This window comes from Protomyctophum bolini, assembly GCF_963924005.1.
Source record: "Protomyctophum bolini genome assembly, chromosome: 20".
In the NCBI taxonomy this organism is placed as follows: Eukaryota; Metazoa; Chordata; class Actinopteri; order Myctophiformes; family Myctophidae; genus Protomyctophum; species Protomyctophum bolini.
In genome coordinates this window covers 31,458,058-31,485,010 of record NC_137881.1, presented here as the reverse complement: position 1 = coordinate 31,485,010, position 26,953 = coordinate 31,458,058, and the positions used below count along the sequence as shown (strand labels likewise).

General features: G+C 41.2%; 2 protein-coding genes across 2 annotated transcripts in view; both read left to right on the top strand.

Moving 5' to 3' along the window:
• The window catches only part of LOC308335333 (transmembrane protease serine 9-like), a 142,299-nt gene that overhangs the window by 9,313 nt on the left and 106,033 nt on the right, over window positions 1-26,953 (top strand). The window contains exons 6-12 of the mRNA XM_080792351.1: window positions 60-99; window positions 481-645; window positions 1,343-1,375; window positions 5,433-5,598; window positions 6,072-6,346; window positions 9,380-9,519; window positions 10,552-11,120. Coding sequence (XP_080648477.1) covers window positions 60-99; window positions 481-645; window positions 1,343-1,375; window positions 5,433-5,598; window positions 6,072-6,346; window positions 9,380-9,519; window positions 10,552-11,004 — 1,272 coding nt within the window. The 3' untranslated portion in view covers window positions 11,005-11,120. The remainder of the gene's footprint in view (window positions 1-59; window positions 100-480; window positions 646-1,342; window positions 1,376-5,432; window positions 5,599-6,071; window positions 6,347-9,379; window positions 9,520-10,551; window positions 11,121-26,953) is intronic.
• Window positions 13,782-24,594, top strand: LOC308335760 (mast cell tryptase-like). The gene is made up of 5 exons (XM_080792943.1): window positions 13,782-13,791; window positions 15,972-16,140; window positions 21,502-21,779; window positions 22,920-23,059; window positions 23,945-24,594. The coding sequence occupies exons 2-5, from the start codon at window positions 15,989-15,991 to the stop codon at window positions 24,416-24,418; spliced, it is 1,044 nt and encodes a 347-aa protein (XP_080649069.1). The 5' UTR covers window positions 13,782-13,791; window positions 15,972-15,988; the 3' UTR covers window positions 24,419-24,594.

Sequence of the window (26,953 nt, the reverse complement as noted above, 5' to 3'; positions counted from 1 at the left end):
GAACTTATGTCTGTTCTCACGCTGACACTGCCATTTGTGTACAAAACACATGCAACCAGTTCTACCAGTCAGGAAAGTCCAACATTGGCACAGGGGAGGGTAATCACTGGCACACTGGCTTAAGTGTGAGAGAGAGGAAATAGTAAATTTAATACATTTCCATCACATGCAAATTACATCTTGCACATTATTCTACATCCATTCAAACTCCATTGAACACTGACTGAGGGAGGAGTCTGGGAGATGGTTTGGGTTATTGTTTAAAGTTTAAACAATTATAACCCTACTATCTCCCAGACGTTAAACGATCTAATGGCCTAATGATCAATTGTCCTGATGTGAAAGAAAATATTTCCAATTAAGTTGGGGGGGGGGGGTATCCTTAAATAGAAGCCTATAGTATACGGTACAGTAGGTGTTAATCTATATACATAGCTATGGAAGTGAATGTCTCTTGAGAATGGCTTTTGATGGATTGAGGGAGTGACCAAGTGTCCGAATGGAGGGTAGAGGATGCAAGGTGCAGGTGTGTGGGCGGAGTTAAGCAGGAAGAGTTATATTTAAGGGTGAAGACCACCTGCAGCCAACACAAAGCAAACATGGCCCTCCATAGGCTATGCCTGTTGGTCGCCCTGCTGTTCCAAGGTAAAGCTGAGGTGTCTTTTCTTAATTATTTTAAATTTTGTTCTAAACTGGTAACTTTGTTTTCTCTCTGGCGTGTGTACTAATCAGTATGAACTACTGCTTCTGCTGTAATGTATGTGTAAACCATTAGTGTCTTTCTGTTTGAACTCCCATGTACATTTTAAATACTTATTGTGTTGGCTGTACATTTTAACTGTTTGTTTTGCGTGTGTGTGTGTGTGTGTGTGTGTGTGTGTGTGTGCGTGTGTGTGTGTGTGTGTGTGTGTGTGTGTGTGTGTGTGTGTGTGTGTGTGTGTGTGTGTCTGTGCATACATGGGTAGAACGTGTATAGTATATTGTATGTATTGTGCCATCAGTGTCACTCACTCACGAATGCAAATGCTTTAAAGTGCATGCATGATGCTGCGTTCACAGCTGGCAGATGCAAAAGATACAAAGATGCAATAAACCTATACAGTACACAGCGTATTTGTCGCTTTGTATCGTCGTATCTGAAGTTGAAACCAGCACAACTTGTTTGTACTATCTTCATGTCGCTGGCTTCCATTGAAAATGAATAGCCTTTGCATCTGCCCGAGTGAACGCAGCATGACATAACTGTACAGTATTATATGCTGCACGGAAATGCTCCATATTAATCTGTGCTGTGTACTGATGAGACTTCCTTACGAATGGCTTTCTTTGCTTTGAATTTCAGACTCTGCACAACAACAACAACCGTCTGCGTCTGGTAAGCATCCAGGTTTATCTGCACCGTTTGTCTTTCATTTCAGGCTGTTACTGACAACAGGCATCAAAAATCTGTGTCTGGCAAGCATCCAGGATTAGCAGCACTGTTTAAGTTTAAGTTCATTCAATTTCTCACTTCCTCTAGGCTAATTAAGGCATCTAAACTTGCTTATTTTTCTAAAGAGCTCAGAGTATGTTCATCATCTCTTGTCAGGCAAGCATATCCATATTTCCATATATTAGTTTATCGCATGACAGTGTTGTGCAAAAGAAGAACGCGTCACAAGAGGCTTTTTTCTTCTTCTGGAAAGTAACCAGGGGTCATCGATTTGCCCGTATACACGGACAAATGTGTCTGTGGCTTGTCGGTGGCATATTTTAGATTTTCTTTTTTGCACACATTATATTCTCTGAGGTGGGGGTGGGTCTTTCAGTACCTCCATGATGCTCGTGCTCAGTGACATCATAGAACGTAGGTTTGTTTCCCTGCCCACATCCCTGTTTTTTACTTTCCACAGGCAGGTGTTCAGGTGAATTTCACTCGTGTTTAGTGAGAGTAATTTTTTTCCCTCTCTCATTTCATGTCCCAGAAATGAGTGGATAAAAGGGTCCCAGCTCCATTATTATAATTTTTCACCGACTTTGCTCCCCTATGAGTAGGGCCCCCCATAATATCTACTTTGCGTGTGTGTGTGTGTGTGTGTGTGTGTGTGTGTGTGTGTGTGTGTGTGTGTTTTTAACATTGGGTAAAATATACCTGAGTTTAGTGATGGTGTGACGAAAAGGATGTTTAGTGTTCTAGGGTTAATACAGACCAGGATGGAAACAAGTCCCCTGCAGGACTTTTTGTGTGTTATCGTTTTGTGTTGTGTTATCTATTTTTGTCAGTGCTTTACCCCGTCTTACCTCGTCTTTTTTTCTTCTTTTTGTTTTTTACTTTTTTTGAAAAGCATTTTTAAATTGTTCAACTTGCCGATCAACACGTTCTGAGATTGTATTATCATCTATTTGAACTATTCAAAAATGTTTTTCAAAATAGTAAAAAGGGCAAAGAAGGGGTAAGGCACTGACAAAAATAGGGTTTTGCTGTACTTACACAGTTCATAACTGTCTTGTTAATAGTTTGCATTGGTTAAATATTTATTAGAAACCCATTGACAGACTTAAAGGCTTCCAAGGCTGGCAATCCCATTTGGGGTGTGTCATAGTTAAGAAGAGGAAAACGTTTTATATATATATATATATATATATATATATATATATATATATATATATATTATATATATATTAGAGCTGGGACTTGATTAAAAAAATCTAATTAATCAGAGGCTTTGTAATTAATTAATCTCGATTAATCGCATTTTAATCGCATATCAATATTTAACCCGAGAACAGTGAGAAACCTTTTTTCCACTCATTCCACTCATTTTCAACATTTTACTGTCATTAATATACCTTAGAGTTGTTGTGTGGATATAATAAGAAAGTCCCCCCCCCCATTCTGTGTTGCCTAGAACTGGTGGTCTGAAAAGAAATCAGTAACATTATGAAGTACATCTCAGTGACATCACAAAAATGTACTTCATAATGTTACTGTTTTTTTCAGACCTCCAGTTTATAGGCAACACAGAATGGGGGGACTTTTTATTATTTCCAGTGCACACAACTCCATAGAAAAATGTTGAAAATTAGTGGTATTCCCCTTTAAGCAATACAACTTTTTTATCCCAACAGTGATATATAGGCAGGTGATAGGCAGCAAGTGCCTATATAAAGTGTCTTCAGTGTGTATATGAATACTCAAATGTACTTTACATGGCTGGGCATGAGAAAAGAAAAAAAAAACTTTATTATGGGGGAAACATTTCACATGACTAGGTTGGGGCAGACCATTGTCTGACCACGGAATTCTAAAGCTTGCTACTTCAGTATGTTTCACATCGAGAAGCTTGACAGCTTCGTGCTGGTAAAATCACTGCGTCTCAGGTGTCCTGTGAGACATGTTAAACTGAAGCAGCTAGCATGGAAGCTAACGTTGGTCATATATGGATCCTTTCCCTCTCATTGCACACAGCCATGCCGCTATCCACGCGTCCATCCGATAGCTTTTACATCTAAATGTCCCATCCATGGAGCAAAAGCGATATAAGCGGCTTCTTCATTCGATTAATTTGGGTTTGGGCTTCTGACAGAGCTGTAGCCTGTAGAGCAGGGGTGTCCAAAGTGTGGCCCGCGGGCCAAATGCGGCCCTGGGATAAATGTCATGCGGCCCGCAGCTTCATACCTCAATTGTATTATGAACGGCCCCGCCCAACAGTACAGTATTTTTTATTTTTTATCCTGTGATATTGTAACCCATTTTTCACCCGTGTGTCAATTATTTAATGTGATCCTGGGCTCTACACACCCTCCACCAACCTAGTCCCTATATATGGGGGACATGGGGAGAGCAACGGACTTGAACTCATGCTTCCTTCATGCCTGAGTGTCCAAGTTGCTCCTTTACACCTGACAGGGGGGAGTTTCACTGGTTGGACGTAGTGCGTGGAAGGAACCAGTTCCTTTCCCCTCCATCAGGCGCCCCGGCTGGCTAGGGGGAGGCGTTTTTTAACCTGGGCATTTCCCAGAATATAATTTTCAAGTGTTCCTTGTTCCTTCTTCCTTGTATTATTATTTTTACGTTGCTCCTCTGGTTACATTTGGTAATGTGACATATGGCTGAAAAAAGGTTGGACGTAGTGCGTGGAAGGAACCAGTTCCTTTCCCCTCCATCAGGCGCCCCGGCTGGCTAGGGGGAGGCGTTTTTTAACCTGGGCATTTCCCAGAATATAATTTTCAAGTGTTCCTTGTTCCTTCTTCCTTGTATTATTATTTTTACGTTGCTCCTCTGGTTACATTTGGTAATGTGACATATGGCTGAAAAAAGGCTGAGAGACACCTTTTGTTCATAGCACACACCCGATAAAAGACCATTGATTTGAAATATTGATGATGATATGATGAGTTCAATAGAATCATTTAAATGCGATGCACATGTATATGTGACTTTGTTATAGACTAGTCCGACGCTACATTATGTGACTTTGTTATAGACTAGTCCGACGCTACATTATGTGACTTTGTTATAGACTAGTCCGACGCTACATTATGTGACTTTGTTATAGACTAGTCCGACGCTACATTATGTGACTTTGTTATAGACTAGTCCGACGCTACATTATGTCAGGAGATATAGTTGGTTGGCCCTTGGGTGTTTTAATATTTTCTAATATGGCCCCCTTTGAAAATAGTTTGGACACCCCTGCTGTAGAGTGTACTGCTGCTGCTGCTAGCCTAGTAGCCCAGCCTCGTTCTAATATGGAGCAGGGTGTAGAGTAGGTGTGCCGCAGCCAATTCAGCACTATAGAAAAGCACCCAGTGAGAAACGTTCCGCGGTGAAAAGAAAAGGTGCGATTAAATGCGTTTTTTAATTTTTCTGTCGTTAATTAATCTCGATTAACGCATTAAAGTCCCGGCCCTAATATGTATATATATATATATCAGATTGACAAAGCTGCACAATCCATAACATCTCTTTTTGCTACTTTTTGCGACACTCACACCACAAAGTCTAACATAGGGATGAATTGATGAAAAATAATGAAATATGGAGATGTGTTTCTGCTTGACAGTGATATGCACTCATGGTAAGATACAAGAAAGATATCAATTATACAGTATTTATTTATGCAGCAATGTACTTTCAAAATAATATGTTAGACTCGTACAACAATCTTATATGACTAACTTGCAATACTTGCTGTGCTCTGTATATTTAGTAGAGGATTTAAGTGGTATTGAATTGGTACCGAATTAAATTTGCAGCTCAACTTTGCAACTAATTAATCCTAGTATGTGATGGAGGACAATATTTCACCATACATTTAAATCTTCTCTCGGTATGATTATTGTGAGCGATTTAATCGCGATAAACAATAACGATTATGGTCCCATCCCAAACTAGTAGAAGTAATAATAATCATCATCTTCAGTACCAATGAGTGTGTTGTTTTGTTAAGTGTGCGGCCAGGCTCCCATGAACCAGAAGATCGTCGGAGGGCAGACCGCGCCGCCTGGCAGCTGGCCATGGCAGGTCAGCATACAGTTGCCTTCCTACGGTCATTTCTGCGGAGGTTCCCTCATCAACAGTGAATGGGTGCTGTCCGCTGCCCACTGCTTCCCAAAGTGAGACATAATTTAATTAATTTAAATGATTAATAACAAATCCTTGTTTTTTGCACGTCATTAAAGTAAAAAGGTCCAACATTTTTGAAAATTGCTGATTTACAAGCTCACGAGGCATTGCGATGTGACGTGTTATCAAAATATTTTTGTTAATAATTTTGTCGCAAATGTATAGAATAATCAGAAGAACACCACCTCTCTTAAAAAAAACGATCCCTAGTCCACATAACTATCAGTGTTCATATAAGGGTTGTGTGCGTTTTGCATGTGCGTGTGTGAAATCATCATCATACCAGGAAGTGGCAAAAAAAACTTCCTGCACATCCAAACAGAAAAGTTCTATCTAATTGCATTAAACGCTTATAAACTCACTTTGCCACTCGATTTACCACTCGATTTACCTCTCACTTTATGTATGTGCATATACCTCATATCATTCATTGTTACCCCCTCCTCCACACACTCTCTTGCAGCCCTGATCCCAATGACAACTATACCATCTTCTTGGGCCGCCAGTCCCAGGAGTCGATGAACCCCAATGAGGTGAACCGCACGGTGGTGCAGATCATCAACCATCCTCAGTACGGCCAGATGATGACGCATGACAATGACATGGCTCTGCTGAGGCTCTCCGACCCCGTCACCTTCACGCCGTACATCCGCCCGGTCTGTCTGGCGGCGACGAACAGCACCTTCTACAGTGGAACTATGAGCTGGGTGACTGGCTGGGGGACGGAAGGTAGTGGTGGTGAGTAATAAGGCGGGTGCATGCACGTGTTTGGTCCAACGCACTAACAGTCCGACAGGCATTAGTCCCAAACACATTAGTCCGACAGACACCCTACCCAAAACCAGAAACCTAATCCTAACCTCACAGGAAAGTCACGGGTGAGTTTTAACCGGCAGCTCCATGTCAGGACTCGGGAGCCACGGGTGAGTCTTAACCAGCAAAGCATAATATGCATACAACATAAAAACAAGCTAAGAAATATTGTTACTGCCATGACCAAATCAGCTAAAATAAACTTTATCAATGATAAAGCTGAGGAAAACGAAGACAATCCTCGGGAGCTATGGAAGCTACTCAACAACCAACTAGGCTGCGGTCAGAAACTGAAAACCAGGTTTTCAAACATAAACATCAAATCGAACGACACTCTCATCACTGACAAGCTTGATGTGGCCAACTACTGTACTTGAACATCTTCTTTACAAACATAGCAACAACGCTGGTTAACAAACTGCCCTCCCACTCTGGGCTCTTTGGTGTAGAGCACATTAAAACCTTCTACAGAAACCTAGGTGTTTCTAAAGACGATTTTAAACTAGTTATGGTAACAACTGATGAGGTACTTAAGAAATTGAGTGCCCTCCAACTCCACAAGGCCACTGGCCATGACAATATTCCCTCCAAATTTCTATAGCTCTCTATAGCTCTGCCATCTCTATAGCTCCAATCATCACCCACATATATAGTAAACCTCTCCATCAAACAGGGACAGGTCCCCCAAGATTTCAAACTGGCCAAAGTAACCCCCTTGCACAAGAAAGGGAGTAAATTAGCCTACCGCCCTATTTCTATTCTAAGCTCCATCTTGAAAGTGATGGAAAAAATAGTCTATGAACAGGTTGAAAAGTATCTTGCCACAAATAAATGAATGTACGAGTTCCAATCTGGCTTCAGAACATCCCACTCCACTGTCACATGCCTCCTCTATTTGAGCGACCACATCAAACACGAGGTGGATGCTGGCAAATACTGTGGCATGGTCATGCTGGACCTCCAAAAGGCTTTTGACACAGTGAACCACTCCATACTGGTTAACAAACAAAAAGCAATTGGTTTTGATAGCACATCAGTGAGCTGGATGCAATCATACCTGGAACACTGCCCCCCCCCCCCTCCCCTCCCAGTGAGCTGTGGTGTTCCACAAGGAAGCATACGGCCTTTACTGTTCCTAATATATGTAAACGACATGACATCAGCTTGTGACTGCAACTTGTTTCTGTTCGCAGATGACTCAGCACTGCTATTCTCGAACAGGAACAAACTACAGGTTGAAAAGGCCCTGATAAACTATCTTTACAACTGGTAAAAACTGAATCCATTCTCTTTGGATCAAATAGTAATCTCAGCAAGGCAGATGGCACCTCTAACTCTATTATCTAACTCTAACTCTATTATCACACGAAAAGATGAAATTACCTACCTAGGTTCCATCCTGGAGGCTAATCTTTCCGGTGATAAAATGGCCACCGAAACGTAATCAAAAAAGTCAACCAAAGAATGACAGGCTGGAATGGCTTAGGGCCGATGACAGAGTACAGCATCTTGCAATAGGTCTGTTCCACAAGACTCGATACACCACCAAGATACCAATGTACCTGTCTAAATACTTCCTTAATGTTAACCAAGTCCACACCCACAACACCAGAGGGAGTGCAACAAACCATGCAACCCAGATTCGGCACAAACAAGGGACTAAATTATTTTAGCTCCTATGCCACCAAAATGTGGAACGCCCTACCAACAGTCATTAAGACATGCGAAACCCTTGACTGGCCCCCGTAAAAATATGAACCCCCCACAACCACCCACCCCTTTTTCCCCTCACTGTATATGTTTCTTTTCCCTTTTTTTACCTCCTTTATGATGAATTTCTGTTCTGTTCTTTTTGGCTACACTGCGCAAAAAGCATGGAATACGGATGTGTACAACAAACTCCGGTAAACTCCCGAATTGTACCATCACACCTGTATATTACCATATTATTAACTGTATAATGCCCGCTAAACTTGAGGTTTACGGGGAAAATACAGTACCCATAATTGCCCGTTAACTCCTCTTTGCACGCAGTGATAGAAGTGGCTATTTGTACGTCTCTAAATGTTTTGATGATTTGAACAAGGTGGACCCTCTTGTAAACAAGTGTAATGCTATATTGGGTCGTCCACTCACAGTTAACAGTCTTTGTATTGAGTTGTGCTTGAAATGTACTGTAATTCTGCAAACTGTTATAATATTTCAATCAATCACTGGCATGACATACAGGTATGCAACAACATATTATGTTGTCGGACTGTTGCATGTTCGACTATGTTAGAACAGACAGATTTAAGTACATTTACTTAAATAATATACTTACTGTAAGTATAATTTTGAGGTATTTGTAGTTTACTTAGTATTTCCAATACTTTTACTTCTAGGATCCAAATATTGTACTTTTACTCCACTACAGGTATTTGAAAGCTTTAGTTACTAGTTACTTTGTGGATTTCGGCCATTTGGAAACGGCCAATCTATAAGCTCACACTGCCTCGCGATGCGACACATTGTGAGCTTGTAGATCTGCTATTTTCAAATGTTCTATGAACACTTGAAATGGGACATTCTGTACAATGATTACTTTTAATTTTGGTACTTTACGGTACATTTTGATGCCAATACTTTTACATTTTGAATTCTGAATTACTCTTACTTGTAACAGACTGACTCACACGTGCACAACAGATTGATGTATGCTTGTTGTATGAGACTTATTGACTGATGCAAGCTCACAATGCATTTCCAATGGGAGTCACATGGGGCAGTCGAAACACAGCCGAAAGCCGTACAACACAAATGTTGTGTCAAACCATGTGACTTCCATTGGAAATGCATTGGGGCAAGATGTATCACACCCTTTGTATACATCTAGCATGCATCAATGTTGTATGCTAGATCGAAAGGTGTGAGTCGGGCCTAAGACAAATGAGTCCTTTTTCCTCTCTTCCATTATAGTTCCACTGGCCTCTCCCCAGAACCTTCAGGAAGTCGATGTGCCGGTCGTGGGGAACCAGCAGTGTACATGCAGCTACTATGGCATCACAGACAACATGCTTTGTGCTGGCCTCAATGAAGGAGGAAAGGACTCCTGTCAGGTGACAGATCATACTTTTACTCTGTCCATCATATCCTTCTATCCAGTGTTGTAGTGCTACTTTTAGAAGTGGGGGGACGTGGCACCCCATTGTATCTGCAAAGATGTTTCATTTAATCATAACGCCCCATAAGACACGTGCGCACACACATGCACGTGCATTTGCGTGCACAACACACACTCACTATAAAACATGCAGACAAACGTCTATAGCCTGTTTAGAAACCGGGTTTACCATGCTTAATCGTATCCATAAAGGTAAATAAAAGTCAAAAAACATATTTTTGCCTTTTTTTTTAGCTATACAGCTTTTGTCCCCACACGTCTCATATTTACCATTGACAATGAAACGAGAAATTAGGTCATTATGTGCCTCAAATAGCTTAAATAGCTACGTCAATTTGTAGCAAACATTAAATGCCATTGACAATGATGGGAAAATCATAATTTATGTAGCGAGCAAAACGGCTAACCAGTCACATAAATTCAGCTGTTCATGAGATGATGTATGATGATGTATAATGATATGCGTGCCCCTCACTTCACATGGGTGTGATTTTTTTACAGTCAGATGTTAGGGTGAATTTCTCCCGTTTAGTGATAGAGAAAACTCGCCATACACCCACAATGGTCTCGCTTTCTTTTTTCTTCACTGGACAATTCTCACATGTCCCAGAAAAGGGTGGACCAAAGTTTCCAGCTCAATTATTATTAAAAAAAGAATATATATGGATATTTTAAAAATAATTTACGTTTTTCACAAATTTCACCCCCCTATGACAAGGCCCCCTTTTTTATTTGTTTCTGAAAAGACAAGATGAAATATTAAAGAGAGTACCTCAAGTTGCCATGTATTTGGTGTACTTTTTGATGAGAAATATTTTCTATGGAATATTTTACATTGGGTAAAATATGCCCGTGTTTAGTGATGGTATGACAAAAAGGATGTTTAGTGTTCTCGGACAGGGGTTCTCAACGTTTTTTTTGCTGGGGACTAATTATAAACGATATCATGAATCTCTCATTTCCTCAGGGAGATTCTGGCGGGCCGATGGTGAGCCGCATGATGAGCAAGGCCACGCCACCCCGCTGGGTCCAGTCCGGGGTGGTGAGCTTCGGTCGGGGCTGCGCCCTGCCCAACATCCCGGGAGTCTACGCCCGCGTGTCGCGCTACCAGGACTGGATCAGCATGCACGTCACCTCTGACCCGCCAGGCTTCGTTAGGTTCATGTCCGACGGCATGGACACCGACGTGGGCTTCCAGTGTCCTACGAAACCACCCATGACCACCCATGACCCTTGGCCAACCACCACATACCCACCGTGGCCACCCATGACCACCGATTACCCCACATACCCACCGTGGCCACCCATTAAACCGTGTGAGAGTCTCTTTTGTGGCGGCCCGAACACCGTCCATTTCACATACTTCACGTATGTCTTAACTCTCGCACTGATGCTCTACACCGTGGCTGGTTTTGCATAAGGGGTTTTCAAGGCACCAAGTTGCGTTACGTTAAGTTACGTTGGCCATAGGGGAAACATCTCTTTACATTGCTTATTTTATTGTGGATTTGGTTGCTTAAAGCCCCATTGTGCGATGCATTATGCATACCCTATAGATAGATAGATAGATAGATAGATAGATAGATAGATAGATAGATAGATAGATAGATAGATAGATACCTTTAGTGGATTGGCAGTTTAAAAAAAAAAAATAGAAAACATCAACATGGACGAAAAGCAAAAGCTTGTTTCCATTGTGGTCTACCATGTACCAACAAAACGTTCTCAAACTCAACATAAAAACAAGCACCTTGACAATCCAATGTCTCTATTAAATATTGCACAATGTGGCTTTAACATATAAGGGAATGTTCACTCTAGCCCTGGGGGTCAAAAGTATGTTGCTTAGATTCTAATTGCAACTACTGTAAGTAAAAATGAAATCTTAATTTTGTATCTTATGAAGATATGTTGAATTATATGAAGCTAAACTATTAAAGTTTTACTTTTATTCCAATGTCCATTTGCAAACTTTGTCTGTCTCATATGAATCTCTGCAATCGCACAGAAAGGCCAATTAGCTGTAATTACAATATTGATATCAGGTCAGAGCCACTAATGAGGAAAATGTAGGCATGGTGATTTGGTGTAATATGTGAAAGAGGGGACCCGGGGACCCCTAGGATCCTTGAGGGGGTTCCAGGGGGTCCCCAGCAAATGTGTTAACACAGCATCAGAATCGGATTAACCACAGTACTCCTATTTAATACTTACTAGGCCTACTTACAAATGGCTGATCTGTAGATTTTTTAATCAATTAGAAATGGTTTAAAACAAATCTTCTCTCCTGGGGTTCCCTGGTACAACATCGTTTCAGGTGGAGGGTACTGGCCTCTCAGTATATACCTCGAGACCATGTGGGCCCCTTAAACCCAAACCACACCAAAGGGTCGGGTTGGGACAAAAGGTTTTTAAGGTAGACCACACCAATGCAACTCATTGCAACTCAATGAGTTGCATCGGTGTGGTTTACCTTAAAACCGTTTTGTCCCGACCCGACCCTTTGGTGTGGTTTGGGCTTTATGCTTAAACCGTTTTGGTATTTTTTACTATTTAAAAACAGTGACCGTGTGAGCTTGTAGATCGGCTATTGGGGGCAAGCCCCTGTGGTCATGGCATGTTGCCCTACCCACACGGCGCCATACGATTGATTCCCCCTCTGTTTCTTTCATGTAATACCCTTTACATTATTTTGCAGCACATGATGTGAGAGGGAAATATGTCTTTGTTTTGCATGACATATGATATATGTCAAATGAGCCCAATAGTACAGAACTGTCATTCCAATGTGTTACTGTATGTTGAGTCATGCTACTGACATGATGGTACAACCAGTTTGTCAGAGATGGAGATTACATACGTAACCCTACTCCTTCAAGACACAGGCACACACACCCACGCACACACACACACAACACAACACAACCACAATGAAAATACTTGTTCACCCCATAATATCGACTCTATGGTTAATATGTTTATGGAAAAGAGGTGGAAGAGAGAATACACAGTATCTTGTACAAAAGAGAAGAGAAAACACTTAGAAGCACGATAGGGAATCGTGTAACTTCATAGTGAGAGTGGAGCAGTGCTGCAGTGGAGTGTACATGCATTCGTTGTCATATGAGCATAAAGGGATAATTCCAGCGTGACGGCCAAAACTGTAGGCTATGTCGCACCAAGACTGACATGGCGACATTTCATCAGCTTATAATCAATTACAGAATCATAATTATGTGAACTCGATAATTATGTCTGTTCTCACATACTGACACTGCCATTTGTGTACAAAACACATGCAACCAGTTCTACCGGCCAGGAAAGGGACGTGACCAAGTGTCTGAGAGAATGACCGAATGGAGGGTAGAGGATGCAAGGTGCAGGTGTGTGGGCGGAGTTATAAGCAGAAAGAGTTATATTTAAGGGTGAAGACCACCTGCAGCCAACACAAAGCAAACATGGCCCTCCATAGGCTATGCCTGTTGGTCGCCCTGCTGTTCCAAGGTAAAGCTGAGGTGTTTTTTTCTTTTCTTTTCTTCTTTTCTTAATTTTTTTCAATTTTGTTCTAAACTGGTAACTTTGTTTTCTTCGTCCTCTCTGGTGTGTGTACTAATCAGTATGAACTATACTGATTCTGCTGTAAAGTATTTGCAAACCATTAGTGTCTTCTGTTTGAACTTCCATGTATATTTTAAATACTTATTGTGTATTTGTACATTTGAACTGTTTGTTTTGTTTTGTGTGTGTGTGTGTGTGTGTGTGTGTGTGTGTGTGTGTGTGTGTGTGTGTGTGTGTGTGTGTGTGTGTGTGTGTGTGTGTGCATACATGTGTAGAATGTGTATATTATATTGTATGTATTGTGCCAATGATCAATATGGCACCACATTATTGTAAGCTGCATTGATTTGGCAGAATATATATGTTTTCTAGTTGTTTGTACTAGCCTGAAATGGCTTTGGTACATTATTTGTCTTAGGCCCAGAGCCCCAAATTAATCGAATTATAGAACAAAGCAGATGAAGGAGATTCTTTTGGTTTCTGGTTGTTTCCTGTTGCAATTAAATGTCAGTGTCAAATAAATGTGGACTTAATATTCTTCAGATACATAAATTGGTCTAATTAAGAGTTGATATATACCCTGCTGTCTTTTTTTTTCTAGCAGTAACACCTACCTACTCAGGCTACTCTGGGTCTGCGTCTGCGTCTGGTAAGCATCCAGGTTTATCTGCACCGTTTGTCTTTAATTTCAGGCTGTTACTCACAACAGGCATCAAAATATCTGTCTGGCAAGCATCCAGGATTAGCAGCACTGTTTAAGTTTAAGTTCATTCAATTTCTCACTTCCTCTAGGCAAATGAAGGCATCTAAACTTGCTTTTTTTTCTAAAGAGCTCAGAGTATGCTCATCATCTCTTGTCAGGCAAGCATATCCATATGTCCATATATTAGTTTATCGCATGACAGTGTTGTGCAAAAGAAGAACGCGTCACAAAATTTTTTTTTCTTCTGGAAAGTAACCAGGGGTCATCGATTTCCCCGTACACAGACAAATGTGTCTGTGGCTTGTCGGTGGCATATTTTAGATTTTCTTTTTTGCAGACATTATATTTTGACAAAGCTGCACAATGCATAACATCTCTTTTTGCTACTTTTTGCGACACTACACCGCAAAGTGTGTTGGGACCCGTGTTGGTGCCTAGAAAATGAATTTGGTTCCCGCGTCATGGGCACTACTCATTCAATGCATTTTTTCATAGATAATACCCTTCTGAACTTTGGATTAAAAGTTCTACTCATAATATCCTGCAGTATTTTGTCACAGGCCAGAAATGTATGTAAAAGTATATAACCAGAAAACGAAAATCTTGTGCTGCTGTTTTTGCTTGTAAAATGTGTTATATTGATTTTGGCAACACAAAATCTTTATATGTCATAAATACATATACCTAACATCTGAAACAAGTACTGGTGCCTTAGTTTACTCATGTGAATCTAGATCATGAAATGTAGCAAATATGTTAAAAAAACACGCTTCAGCAAATGTTATTGGCACCCAGCACAATGAAACATACACATAGTAAATTTTGCCAAAAGGTTGTTTCATACATTCAGAATTTCACAACATACTGTGTAATGATAGGTAGACAAGAAAAGCAGTGCACCTCGGCCCAAAATGGCTGATGGTCTATCAAAATGTTACCACGCCCCCCTAAATTGGAATAATACAAAAGATTTACAAGACTAAAAATAAATGCAATAAAGGTCAGAATTATTTCAATTTATTGTATGCAACATTTATTAAAGTACCACAAACTGTCACAGCATCTGACATTTCAGCAATAGTCCAGGGCCTTACGGATATTTCCATCAATATCAAAGGGACAAAATTTGACAATTTGTCAAAAAATTCAAAAGTTCACTCGTTTTCACATAGCCATAGGGTTCCAGACACACCCAATCATATTCCAACATGTTTGTAATTTTCCAAAAACATGACAGACACGAAGTTTGCATGTGTAGCTCATCTGGTTTTACAGCCAAAACTGTTTTAGTTAGCAGCTATTGAGGTCGCGATGGCGACCCCAAAGGTCGCCAGCTGTACATTAATGTCAGATGCTGTGACACTTTGTGATACCTTAATAAATGTTTCATATCATAATGTTGTAATAATTCTGACCTTTATTGCATTTGTCTTTAGTCTTGTCCATTTTTTTGGGGGGTGTGGTAACAATTTGATAGATTTGTAGCCTTTGTGGGCTTTTCTTTTCTACCTTTCATTACACAGTAGGTTGTGACAATTCTTATGTATGAAATATAAGCTTTTGGCTAAATGTACTATGTGTATGCTTCATGTGCTGTGTGCACTGTTGTGCAAGTTGAAGCATTTTCTTTCTCAACAAATTTAATGTGTAGTGCCCATGACACGGGAACGAAACTGAACGAAAAGGCACCTCACAATATGGCCTAATAGGGGTGAATTGATGAAAAATCATGAAATATGGAGATATGTGTTTCTGCTTGACAGTAATGATATGCACTGATGGTAAGATACAAGAAAGATATGAAGTATACAGTATTTATTTATGCAGCAATGTACTTTCAAATAGAATATGTTAGACTCGTACAACAATCTTATATGACTAACTTGCAATACTTGCTGTGCTGTTTTATCAAGTATAGAGGATTTAAGTGGTATTGCAGCTCAACAAACGCTAATTAATCCTAGTATGTGATGGAGGACAATTTCACCATACTGTACATTTAAATCTTCTCGCGGTATGATTATGGTTCGCAATAAACAATAATGATTATGGTCCAATCCCAAACTAGTAGAAGTAATAATAATCGTCATATTCAGTACACATGATGAGTGTGTTGTTTTGTTAAGTGTGCGGCCGGGCTCCCATGAACCAGAAGATCGTCGGAGGGCAGACCGCGCCGCCTGGCAGCTGGCCATGGACGGTCAGCATACAGACACCTTCCTACGGTCATTTCTGCGGAGGTTCCCTCATCAACAGTGAATGGGTGCTGTCCGCTGCCCACTGCTTCCCCCCAAAGTGAGACATAATTTAATTAATTGAAATGATTAATAACAAATCCTTTTTTTTGCACGTCATTAAAGTAAAAAGGTCCAACATTTTTGAAAATTGCTGATTTACAACCTCACATAATATATGAAGTGTATTATCTGGTTAGGACACGGCCGTCGATGAATGAAGCAGTCTGGTTCAGGTCGCAAAGTTGTCCATTTATTTCAATATAAGAGGTTAACAGGATTTTCAAAAGAGGTAGGGGAAGACAGGGTAGGAGAGACAGGTAGGGTGAGTACTGAGGGAGGACTAGAAAGTACTGAAAACTATCCCTCTGTCTCAAACAATATATACGTAATATACATAATATAACGTACATGCATTTGGACCGTGTCCATATCTGGACTTTGTCCAATCAGATCTTATCTCTAGGCCTTTAACTCCTTATATGTGAAATGCATGACATAACATTGTATAAATACATGTAAATATAGATATATCAGACATACAGTATGTGTGTGCGTATGTACATGTGTGTGTGTATGTGCACATGGTATTTAGTGATGTCCAGGCGTCATTAGCTGGTCTGTGTGTCACCCTGGGACGTCTCAGTTTTAGCTTTGTTTAGAATACCTGCACCCATGTGCTCCGCTGTGACTTGACGGACTATGGGCAGGTGCCAATAGATTTCTCAGTTTTAGCTTTGTTTAGAATACCTGCACCCATATGCTCCACTGTGACTTGACGGACTATGGCCGGGTGCCAATAGATTGAAAGAGGAGGCGTGTGTGTGTGTGTGTGTGTGTGTGTGTGTGTGTGTGTGTGTGTGTGTGTGTGTGTGTGTGTGTGTGTGTGTGTGTGTTTATGTGCGTGCGTGTCTGCATGCGTGTGTGTGTGTGTGTGTGTGCGTGTGCCTTACAAATGATTCTACAATAATTTTGTCGCAAATGTATAGAATAATCAGAAGAACACCACCTCTCATAAAAAAACCGATCCCTAGTCCACATCACTATCAGTGTTCATATAGGGTTGTGTGCGTTTTGCATGTGTAGTCAAGGCAGGATTTCAGAATATGTGCTTATTTAAAGTGCTGAAGGCAAATCGTGTTAATTTATGGCATACATGTTTTCTAGGGGTATTAAGGTCTGCTGAATCCAAATCTGCTCTATGCCAAGCTCAAAAATGGCCGCTAAGCCCTCAAAATGGACCACTATGCTGAAACATAATGAAATGCTTATATTTTTGTCTAAACAAGGTAGATATATAGACTGTGTCATTTTTATGTTTTCATATATGGGGAATCCAATTCAATATTCTGATTTGAAATCAAGTTTGATGAAAATGCTTAAAATTCATACATATTGTGAAAATTGTCATTTATTGGCGAATATTATTCCAACCAACTTTATGCAATAACTTATATATGTTCCTGATCATTATGTACATCATTTGTCATTGTATAAAGGTAACCAACTCCATAATACTTGGGCAGAAACTGCTTAAAAATAATATTGCATGCCTGTGGTATAAACTGATGGCCTAACTAAAATATCAGTCACAAACGGCTTGCTGCTTATAGTCAAGGCCCTAAGGGATCAGTCTAATCACCAAAGTTTCCCCAGATGCAGCCCAGAGCATGCTCTAATGATTTAGCTAGGGCACCCAAGTCAGCGACCTTCCGGGTCGCCACAGCAGGCAAATCCAATATCGCCACCACATATAAACAGGGATGTAATGTTTGAACCGGATGATCAATGTTTGAACCAGATGACCAGATGATCAACATGTGCAAACTTGTGTGTTTCACATTTTTTGACAATTAGATATATGTTGAAATGCTTATCTTTATGATTGGGTGGAAGTATAATTTGTATATTTCCAAGAAGGAAGATTTGTTATACCCAAATCTTCCTATAACACTCTTGGTAAACCTGGTGTATTATGATGATTAAATATACACTAGAGCACTTTAATTTGCTTATTACCAATATGGTCACTATTCACCAAAATCTATTGTACATTTTCGCCCAGATTGAGTTAAACTCAAAACAAATAACCTATGCAATTTAGAGATTTTGAAACAATAAAACAAGTAAGTAGTAAGTAAGTAGTTTTGATACAGCTAACTTGATTTCAAATTAGAATATTGAATTGGATTCCCCATATATGAAAACATAAAAATTACACTTCAGTCTATATATCTACCTTGTTTAGACAAAAATATAAGCATTTTATCGATTTGCCTTCGGGGTTCATATATTTGGGAAAATGACCCAGACTAGTGTGTGTGTGACATCATCATCATACCAGGAAGTGGCAAAAAACTACTTTCTGGCCTTGACAGCCCATACATCCAAACAGAAAAGTAATATAGACCAATTATTTGTTTACAAACATTGGGACTGGGCGCACGGGTGACTGTTTCATGTAATCAATTCCCAACAGATCTCCAAACCTGTTGTTTTGGGGAGCGCTGGTTTCAGTCCATTCAACCTCCTCTCGTGAGTTGGCTAGTGAGGTGCACCCTAGGAGACATTTATACTTCAAAGCCCAACAGTATTGCGCACAGAGAACAGCTGATATACAAGCTCACATCGCATCGCAGATGCGACTGTTGTGAGCGTAGAGGTCTGTGTGCGCGACACCATTGCAGGCCGAAGCATAAATTATACTTGACTAGAATTTTGAGGTCCTTCAACCCGCTCATCCTAGCGCCATGAGATGCATCGTAAATGGGAAGAAGGCAATAGCGGGAGGGCGATGCGAGTGCTGTACTGTACCCCTTTGTACTGTACTGCATTCCTTTGCACTGTACTGTAATGTTCTCCTCTGTACTGTACTGTACTTTACTGTACTTTACTGTTCTGTACTGTATTTTATTGTACTTCTTTGTTCTGTACTGTACTGTACTGTACTGTACTGTACTGTACTGTACTGTACTGTACTGTACTGTACTGTACTGTACTGTTAGTGTTATTGTTATTAGTGTTCTTCTTCTTATTATTATTATTAATATTATTGTTATTGCTATTATTACATGGATTATTGTTCTGATGTGAGCTTATTTGTAAATGAGTGAGTTTACAAAGAAGCTTATTGTTATTATGATTATTATTATTAGTATCGTTATTGTGATTGTTATTATTATTGTTATTATTACATGGATTATTGTTGTGATGTGAGCTTGTTTGTAAATGAGTGAGTTTACAGGTGACCATGTATGATACGACATGGGTAGACCTTTTTGATCACATGTTTTTGCTCACATGTTTTCGCTGACATGTTTTCACTTGTATATATAGATTGTGAGAAAGGGATGTCAGAAAGCCAAGCGTTGTCAGTTTACTCACAGCACAGCACCGTCACTCCTGTCCAGGGGCGGCCTTAAGGATCGGGAGGCCCCGTTCATGACGTCATCATTTTAATAATTAATAATTATAGTATTTTTATTTATTTTTTATTTTTTACTTTACTTATAAAATAACCTGGCAACCCGCGCCCCGCGGTCATTTTCCGCTAACCTGAGCGGGGCTCCCTAGCCTGCTGGAGGGGCTCCCATCATCCCATGTACCCTGAGAGAAAAAAAAGGAAAATAAATGCAGCCTTGAGCCTACCAATGTTTTGGTCTTGTGGAGCTTGATCACCTCCTCCTCCTTCACCAAATTACCAATCCCAAAAGAAATCCAAAAGTAGTGTGAATATTTCCACAGCCTAATTACTAAAGGATTAACTATCAGTCTTCTCTGAAATCTGTCAATCTTTGTCAACTCAGCACGTGTTGACAACGCATTGTAAACAGAAACAGAAGCCGTGTGTGTGTCACACCAAAGGTGGTGACCTATATAATCCTGTACATTAGAATCAACACGTGATCCTCTTGTATCTGGGCTGGGGCAGAGTGGAGCTTGATCACCTCCTCCTCCTTCCCCAAATTGCCAATCCCAATAAATCCAAAAGTAGTGTGAATATTTCCACAGCCTAATTACTAATGGATAAACTATCAGTCTTCTCCAAAATCTGTCAATCTCAAAGCCGTGTGTCGCGATCCTCTTGTATCTGGGCTGGGGCAGAGCGGCTCTGGGCTCTGGCTACTGCCTGCGAGTTAGCATTCCTGGTGTCTATCAACTTGTGCTAGTGCTTTTGGTGTCACATTTAGCTTCATACTGGGTGAAAGTCTCTTTCAAAAAAATATTTTTTCGCTGAGTGAGTTGAGGTGTTTGTTTTTTAGGGTAACTGTTGCATAATCGCTATTTCGCACTCGAGTCCCGTGACCGGGCCATCTAGCCCTCTGTCTCCGCCGTCAGAATGCCTCTCCCCTCTCACTACTGCTGCTGCTGCTGGCTCGCTGAGCAGAGTGTAGAATAGGCGTGGTACAGCCTTACTCTAAGGGCCGATTCATACTCCTATTTTAGAGCCGAATAAAAGTCGGTTCGGCGCTGTAGGGCCTACAATTTGACGTCATTTGAGGTTCGGGGGGGCGGGTACCGTCCTAAAGTCGGCTCTTTGGTGCTACTGAAAATTTCTGACGAGCCGAAATCATTTCGGCACTACAGCGCCGAAACAGCGGTAAAATAGGAGTATGAATTGGCCCTAAGGGCGCAGCCAATTCACGACATTGAGGGGTTGGGAATACATCCCGGTCACGTGGTTCATGTAACGCGTGTGTCACTGTGAAGGACTGGCCCCATGAAGTGAACGGAGTTGGCGTAAGTAGTCGGCAAACATGACGATTTTGACGTAGGCTGTTGATCTTGCGCAATACCGCAATAACAGCGTGTTTGACAAAACTAATATTTGTACAGTAAATATGACAGTTGGGTGAATGCAATGTAGTGCAGCTGGATTCTGGGAGTGTGCAGATTTTGTTTTGCATGGAGAGATGCCTGCTAACAGTGTGGGTCGGTAGGAGAAAGAGCACGGATAAAGGCAGATAAACGGCCATGTGCTTATGTACCCCCTGTCTATTAGGGTAGAAGGATGGGCTGCAGGTGTGCGTGCAGCCGTGCACAAATAGGCTCTGCTGCCGTTCCTCCCGTTCTTATGACAGCGACTGGAGGTGTGGTTTTGAGGACAACTGTTTTGAATTGCTATTATTGTTCAAACACAACAGAAACCAGGGATTATATATTTCAAGGGCGAGAGATCACAATAAAAATCCAGTTAGTGCCGTTAGAACTTTTCCATTGCATCTTATGAGAGGTGGTGTTCTTCTGCTGCCGTGATGCGCGCGCATGCTGTTGCTTAGTGTGACGTCGTCTGTTAAGGCGTCTATAGTAATATCTACGCCTATAATAAACTCAATTTACCACTCAATTTACCACTCACTTTATGTATGTGCATACCTCATGTAATTCATTGTTACCCCCTCCTCCACACACTCTCTTGCAGCTCTGATCCAGTCAATGACAACATCACCGTCTTCTTGGGCCGCCAGTCCCAAGAATTGATGAACCCCAATGAGGTGAACCGCACGGTGGTGCAGTTCATCAAACATCCTCAGTACGGCCAGATGATGTACTATAACAACGACATGGCTCTGCTGAGGCTCTCCCACCCCGTCACCTTCACGGCGTACATCCGCCCGGTCTGTCTGGCGGCGACGAACAGCACCTTCTACAGTGGAACTATGAGCTGGGTGACTGGCTGGGGGACGGTAGATATTGGTGGTGAGTAATAAGGCGGGTGCATGCATGTGTTTGGTCCAACGCACTAACAGTCCGACAGGCATTAGTCCCAAACACATTAGTCCGACAGACACCCTACCCAAAACCCGAAAACCTAACCCTAACCTCACAGGAAAGCCACGGGTGAGTTTTAACCGGCAAAGCATAATATGCATACAACATAAAAACCCAACGAAACAAGCTAAGAAATATTGTTACTGCCATGACCAAATCAGCTAAAATAAACTTTATCAATGATAAAGATGAGGAAAACGAAAACAATCCTCGGGAGCTCTGGAAGCTACTCAACAACCAACTAGGCTGCGGTCAGAAACTGAAAACCAGGTTTTCAAACATAAACATCAAATCGAACGACACTCTCATCACTGACAAGCTTGATGTACGTGGCCAACTACTTGAACATCTTCTTTACAAACATAGCAACAACGCTGGTTAACAAACTGCCCTCCCACTCTGGGCTCTTTGGTGTAGAGCACATTAAAACCTTCTACAGAAACCTAGGTGTTTGTAAAGACGATTTTAAACTAGTTATGGTAACAACTGATGAGGTACTTAAGAAATTGAGTGCCCTCCAACCCCACAAGGCCACTGGCCATGACAATATTCCCTCCGAATTTCTCAGAGACTCGGCCATCTCTATAGCTCCAATCATCACCCACATAGTAAACCTCTCCATCAAACAGGAACAGGTCCCCCAAGATTTCAATCTGCCCAAAGTAACCCCCTTGCACAAGAAAGGGAGTAAATTAGACCCCGGCAACTACCGCCCTATTTCTATTCTAAGCTCCATCTCGAAAGTGATGGAAAAAATAGACTATGAACAGGTTGAAAAGTATCTTGCCACAATTAAAATAATGTACGAGTTCCAATCTGGCTTCAGAACATCCCACTCCACTGACACATGCCTCCTCTATTTGAGCGACCACATCAGTCGAAACACAGCCGAAAGCCGTACAACACAAATGTTGTGTCAAACCATGTGACTTCCATTGGAAATGCATTGGTTGCAAGATGTATCAAACCCTTTGTATACATCTAGCATGCATCAATGTTGTATGCTAGATCGAAAGGTGTGAGTCGGGCCTAAGACAAATGAGTCCCTTTCCCTCTCTTCCATTATAGTTCCCCTGGCCTCTCCCCAGAACCTTCAGGAAGTCGATGTGCCGGTCGTGGGGAACCAGCAGTGTACATGCAGCTACTATGACCTCACAGACAACATGATTTGTGCTGGCCTCAATGAAGGAGGAAAGGACGCCTGTCAGGTGACAGATCATACTTTTTCTCTGTCCATCATATCCTTCTATCCAGTGTTGTAGTGCTACTTTTAGAAGTGGGGGGATGTGGCACCCCATTGTATCTGCAAAGATGTTTCATTTAATCGTAACGCCCCATAAGACATGTGCGCACACACATGCACATAGCCTGTTTAGAAACCCCTATATTCAGCTATAGTGTAGATTCTTGTCCTAACACAAACATTAAATGCCATACAATGAATGGAGCATTTACGTCATATGTAGACGAGCAAATCGTGTTTTATTTATTTTTGCTATATACAGCTTTTGTCATTAAATGCCATTGACAATGATGGGGAAATCATAAATTAAGTAGCGAGCAAAACGGCTAACCAATCACATAAATTCAGCTGTTCATGAGATGATGTATGATGATGTATAAATTGATAAGCGCTAAAGTGCGCCCCTCACTTCACACGGGTGTGATTTTTTTACAGGCAGACCCACAATGGTCTCGCTTTCTGTTTCTTCACTGGACCATTCTCACATGTCCCAGAAATGGGTGGACCAAAGTTTCCAGCTCAATTATTATTATAAAAAAAAAATTGATATTTTTAAAATAATACCCACGTTTTTCAGAAATGTCACCCCCCTATGATAACCCCCCCCCCCCCCCATGATATCTATGTTTTATTTTATTTTATTGTGAAAAGTCATGATGAAATATTAAAGAGAGTACCTCAAGTTGCCATGTATTTGGTGTAGAAATATTCTCTATGGAATATTTTACATTGGGTAAAATATGCCCGTGTTTAGTGATGGTATATGACAAAAAGGATGTTTAGTGTTCTCGGACAGGGGTTCTCAACTTTCTTTGCTGGAGACTTATTATAGAATCTCTCATTTCCTCAGGGAGACTCTGGCGGGCCGATGGTGAGCCGCATGATGAGCAACGGCACGCCACCCCGCTGGGTCCAGTCCGGGGTGGTGAGCTTCGGCCAGGGCTGCGCCCTGCCCAACATCCCGGGAGTCCACGCCCGGGTGTCGCGCTACCAGGACTGGATCAGCATGCACGTCACCTCTGACCCGCCAGGCTTCGTTAGGTTCATGTCCAACGGCACGGACACCGACGTTGGTTTCCAGTGTCCTACGAAACCACCCATGACTACGAAACCACCCATGACTACGAAACCACCCATGACTACGAAACCACCCATGACCACCCATCACCCCGTATACCCACCGGGGTGGACCACGCGCCCACCACCACCCATTAAACCGTGTGAGAGTCTCTTTTGTGGCGGCCCAAACACCGTCCATTTGACGTACTTCACGTATGTCTTAACTCTCGCACTGATGCTCTACAGCGTGGCTGGTTTTGCATAAGGGCTTTTCAAGGCACCAAGTTGCGTTAAGTTACGTTGGCCATAGGGGAACCTCTCTTTACATTGCTTATTTTATTGTGGTTTTGGTTGCTTAAAGCCCATTGTGCGATACATACCCTATAGATAGATAGATAGATAGATAGATAGATAGATAGATAGATAGATAGATAGATAGATAGATAGCAAAAGCAAAAGCTTGTTTCCATTGTGGTCCACCATGTAACATAAAACCTACCACAGGCTCAAAACGGTCTCAAACTCAACATAAAAACAAGCACCTTGACAATCCAATGTGTCTATTAAATATTGCACAAGGTGGCTTTAACATAATAAGGGAACGTTCACTCTAGCCCTGGGGGTCAAAAGTATGTTGCTTAGATTCTAATTGCAACTACTGTAAGTAAAAATGCAATCTTAATTTTGTATCTTATGAAGATATGTTGAATGATTTTCAGCTAAACTATTAAAGTTTTACTTTTATTCCAATGTCCATTTGCAAACATTGTCTGTCTCATATGAATCTCTGCAATCGCACAGAAAGAAAAGCCAATTAACTGTAATTACAATATTGATATCAGGTCAGATCCACTAATGAGGAAAATGTAGGCATGGTGATTTGGTGTAATATGTGAAAGAGGGGACCCCTAGGGTCCTTGAGCGGGTTCCAGGGGGTCCCCAGCAAATGTGTTAACACAGCATCAGAATCGGATTAACCACAGTAATCCTATTTAATACTTACTAGGCCTACTTAAAAATGGCTGATCTGTAGAAAAAGATCTTCTCTCCTGGGGGTCCCTGGCACATCGTTTCAGGTGGAGGGTCCCCGGCCATATAGCGGTCCCTGACATGAAAAGGTTTGAGAGTCTTAAAGGAGTAGTTCACCCCAACAACGACTTATTTGTCTTGAAGCCTTCATGGAAAATTTCTTTGATTCCTGAGCCAATAAATTCAATAATTTCAGCAAATTATTGGCTCAGGAATTTGACAAAAACAAACAAACAAACAAAAAACTCAGTGAATTCAAGGCTTCATGGGCGGGTGTGTAATTGATAAAAGTATATATATTTTTTGTTTAGAGCACCTGTGACGTAAAAGGTTTGCCAGCCAAGTCTATGGTCTTAATGTGTTTCTCACACACACACACACACACACACACACACACACACACACACACACACACACACACACACACACACGTAGTGCTTGCTTACAGTAGTGAGGATGCTTTTCCAGAAAGACTGACACCGGAATAAGGTTGGTGAGGGGTGCGTTAAAACGACCAGATTAAGGTTGGTGAGGGGTGCGTTAAGGGTTGGGAGAGGGTTAAGGTTAGGTGTGCTGCCCTGTAAGTACTACTGTAAGTAAAAAATAAAATCTTAATTTTGTATCTTATGAAGATATGTTGAATTATATGCAGCTAAACTATTAAAGTTTTACTTTTATTCCAATGTCCATTTGCAAACTTGTCTGTCTCATATGAATCTCTGCAAGAGAAAAGAAAGGCCAATTCAATAACTGTAATTACACTAATGAGGAAAATGTAGGCATGGTGATTTGGTGTAATATGTGAAAGTGGGGGCCGGGGACCCCTAGGGTCCTTGAGGGGGTTCCAGGGGGCCCCCAGCAAATGTGTCACACAGCATCAAAATCGGATTAACCACGGTAATCCTATTTAATACTTACTAAGCCTATAAATGGCTGATCTGTAGATCTTTGAAACATTTAGAAATGGTTTAACACAAATCTTCTCTCCTGGGGGTCCCTGGCACATAATTTCAGGTGGAGGGTCCCCGGCCATATAGCGGTCCCTGACATGAAAAGGTTTGAGATTGAACCATAATAAAATTTGTGGACAAATTATGCCACATATAATGCCTGTCTCAGGACGGCCACCTGCCAGTATACAGTGGATAACTTCCCAGTCTTGCTGGGTAAGTTGGGTAACTATATAGCCAACTACTTTAAGCCTGACATCACAATTGTGGGCATGTAGGCTAATAGTGTGGTCACTGTGGTACGAGGTGTATTTCCGTAGGATTTTTTTGCTAAAAGTGTTTTTTTTGCTTTTTTGGCTTTCATAGGGACCAAACTGTCAGAAAATGATGGGGTTCAAATTTTCCCGACCCCCACCCCTTATTTGGGGGGTCATATATTTTGGGACCTCCCATAATATTACGCCAGACAATTAATGTCCGATTTTCATAATATTAGGGTTGTTTTATAGGTTTTTAAATATTCTGAGTTGATTTATTATTATTACACTTTGAAAGTAGCCAGAATAATCTTTTCTGACTTTAGGTTGGGGTCTTTCTTCACCGGGACCCCCCGGACTCATCTCAGTACTCATTACATTCCTCGCTCTGCTCCTGTTCCAGAACAATGTCAAATTAGATAATACTTAAAGCATTAAAAGCTTTTGTAGCTGGGCACTGATTACAAAAATGAGTAGTAGTTAATAGTAGTAGTCTTCCACAGGGGGCCGGGACTAGTTTTTCCCCTATTCTTGCACCCATACAGATTTGCAAGTATTTCGAAT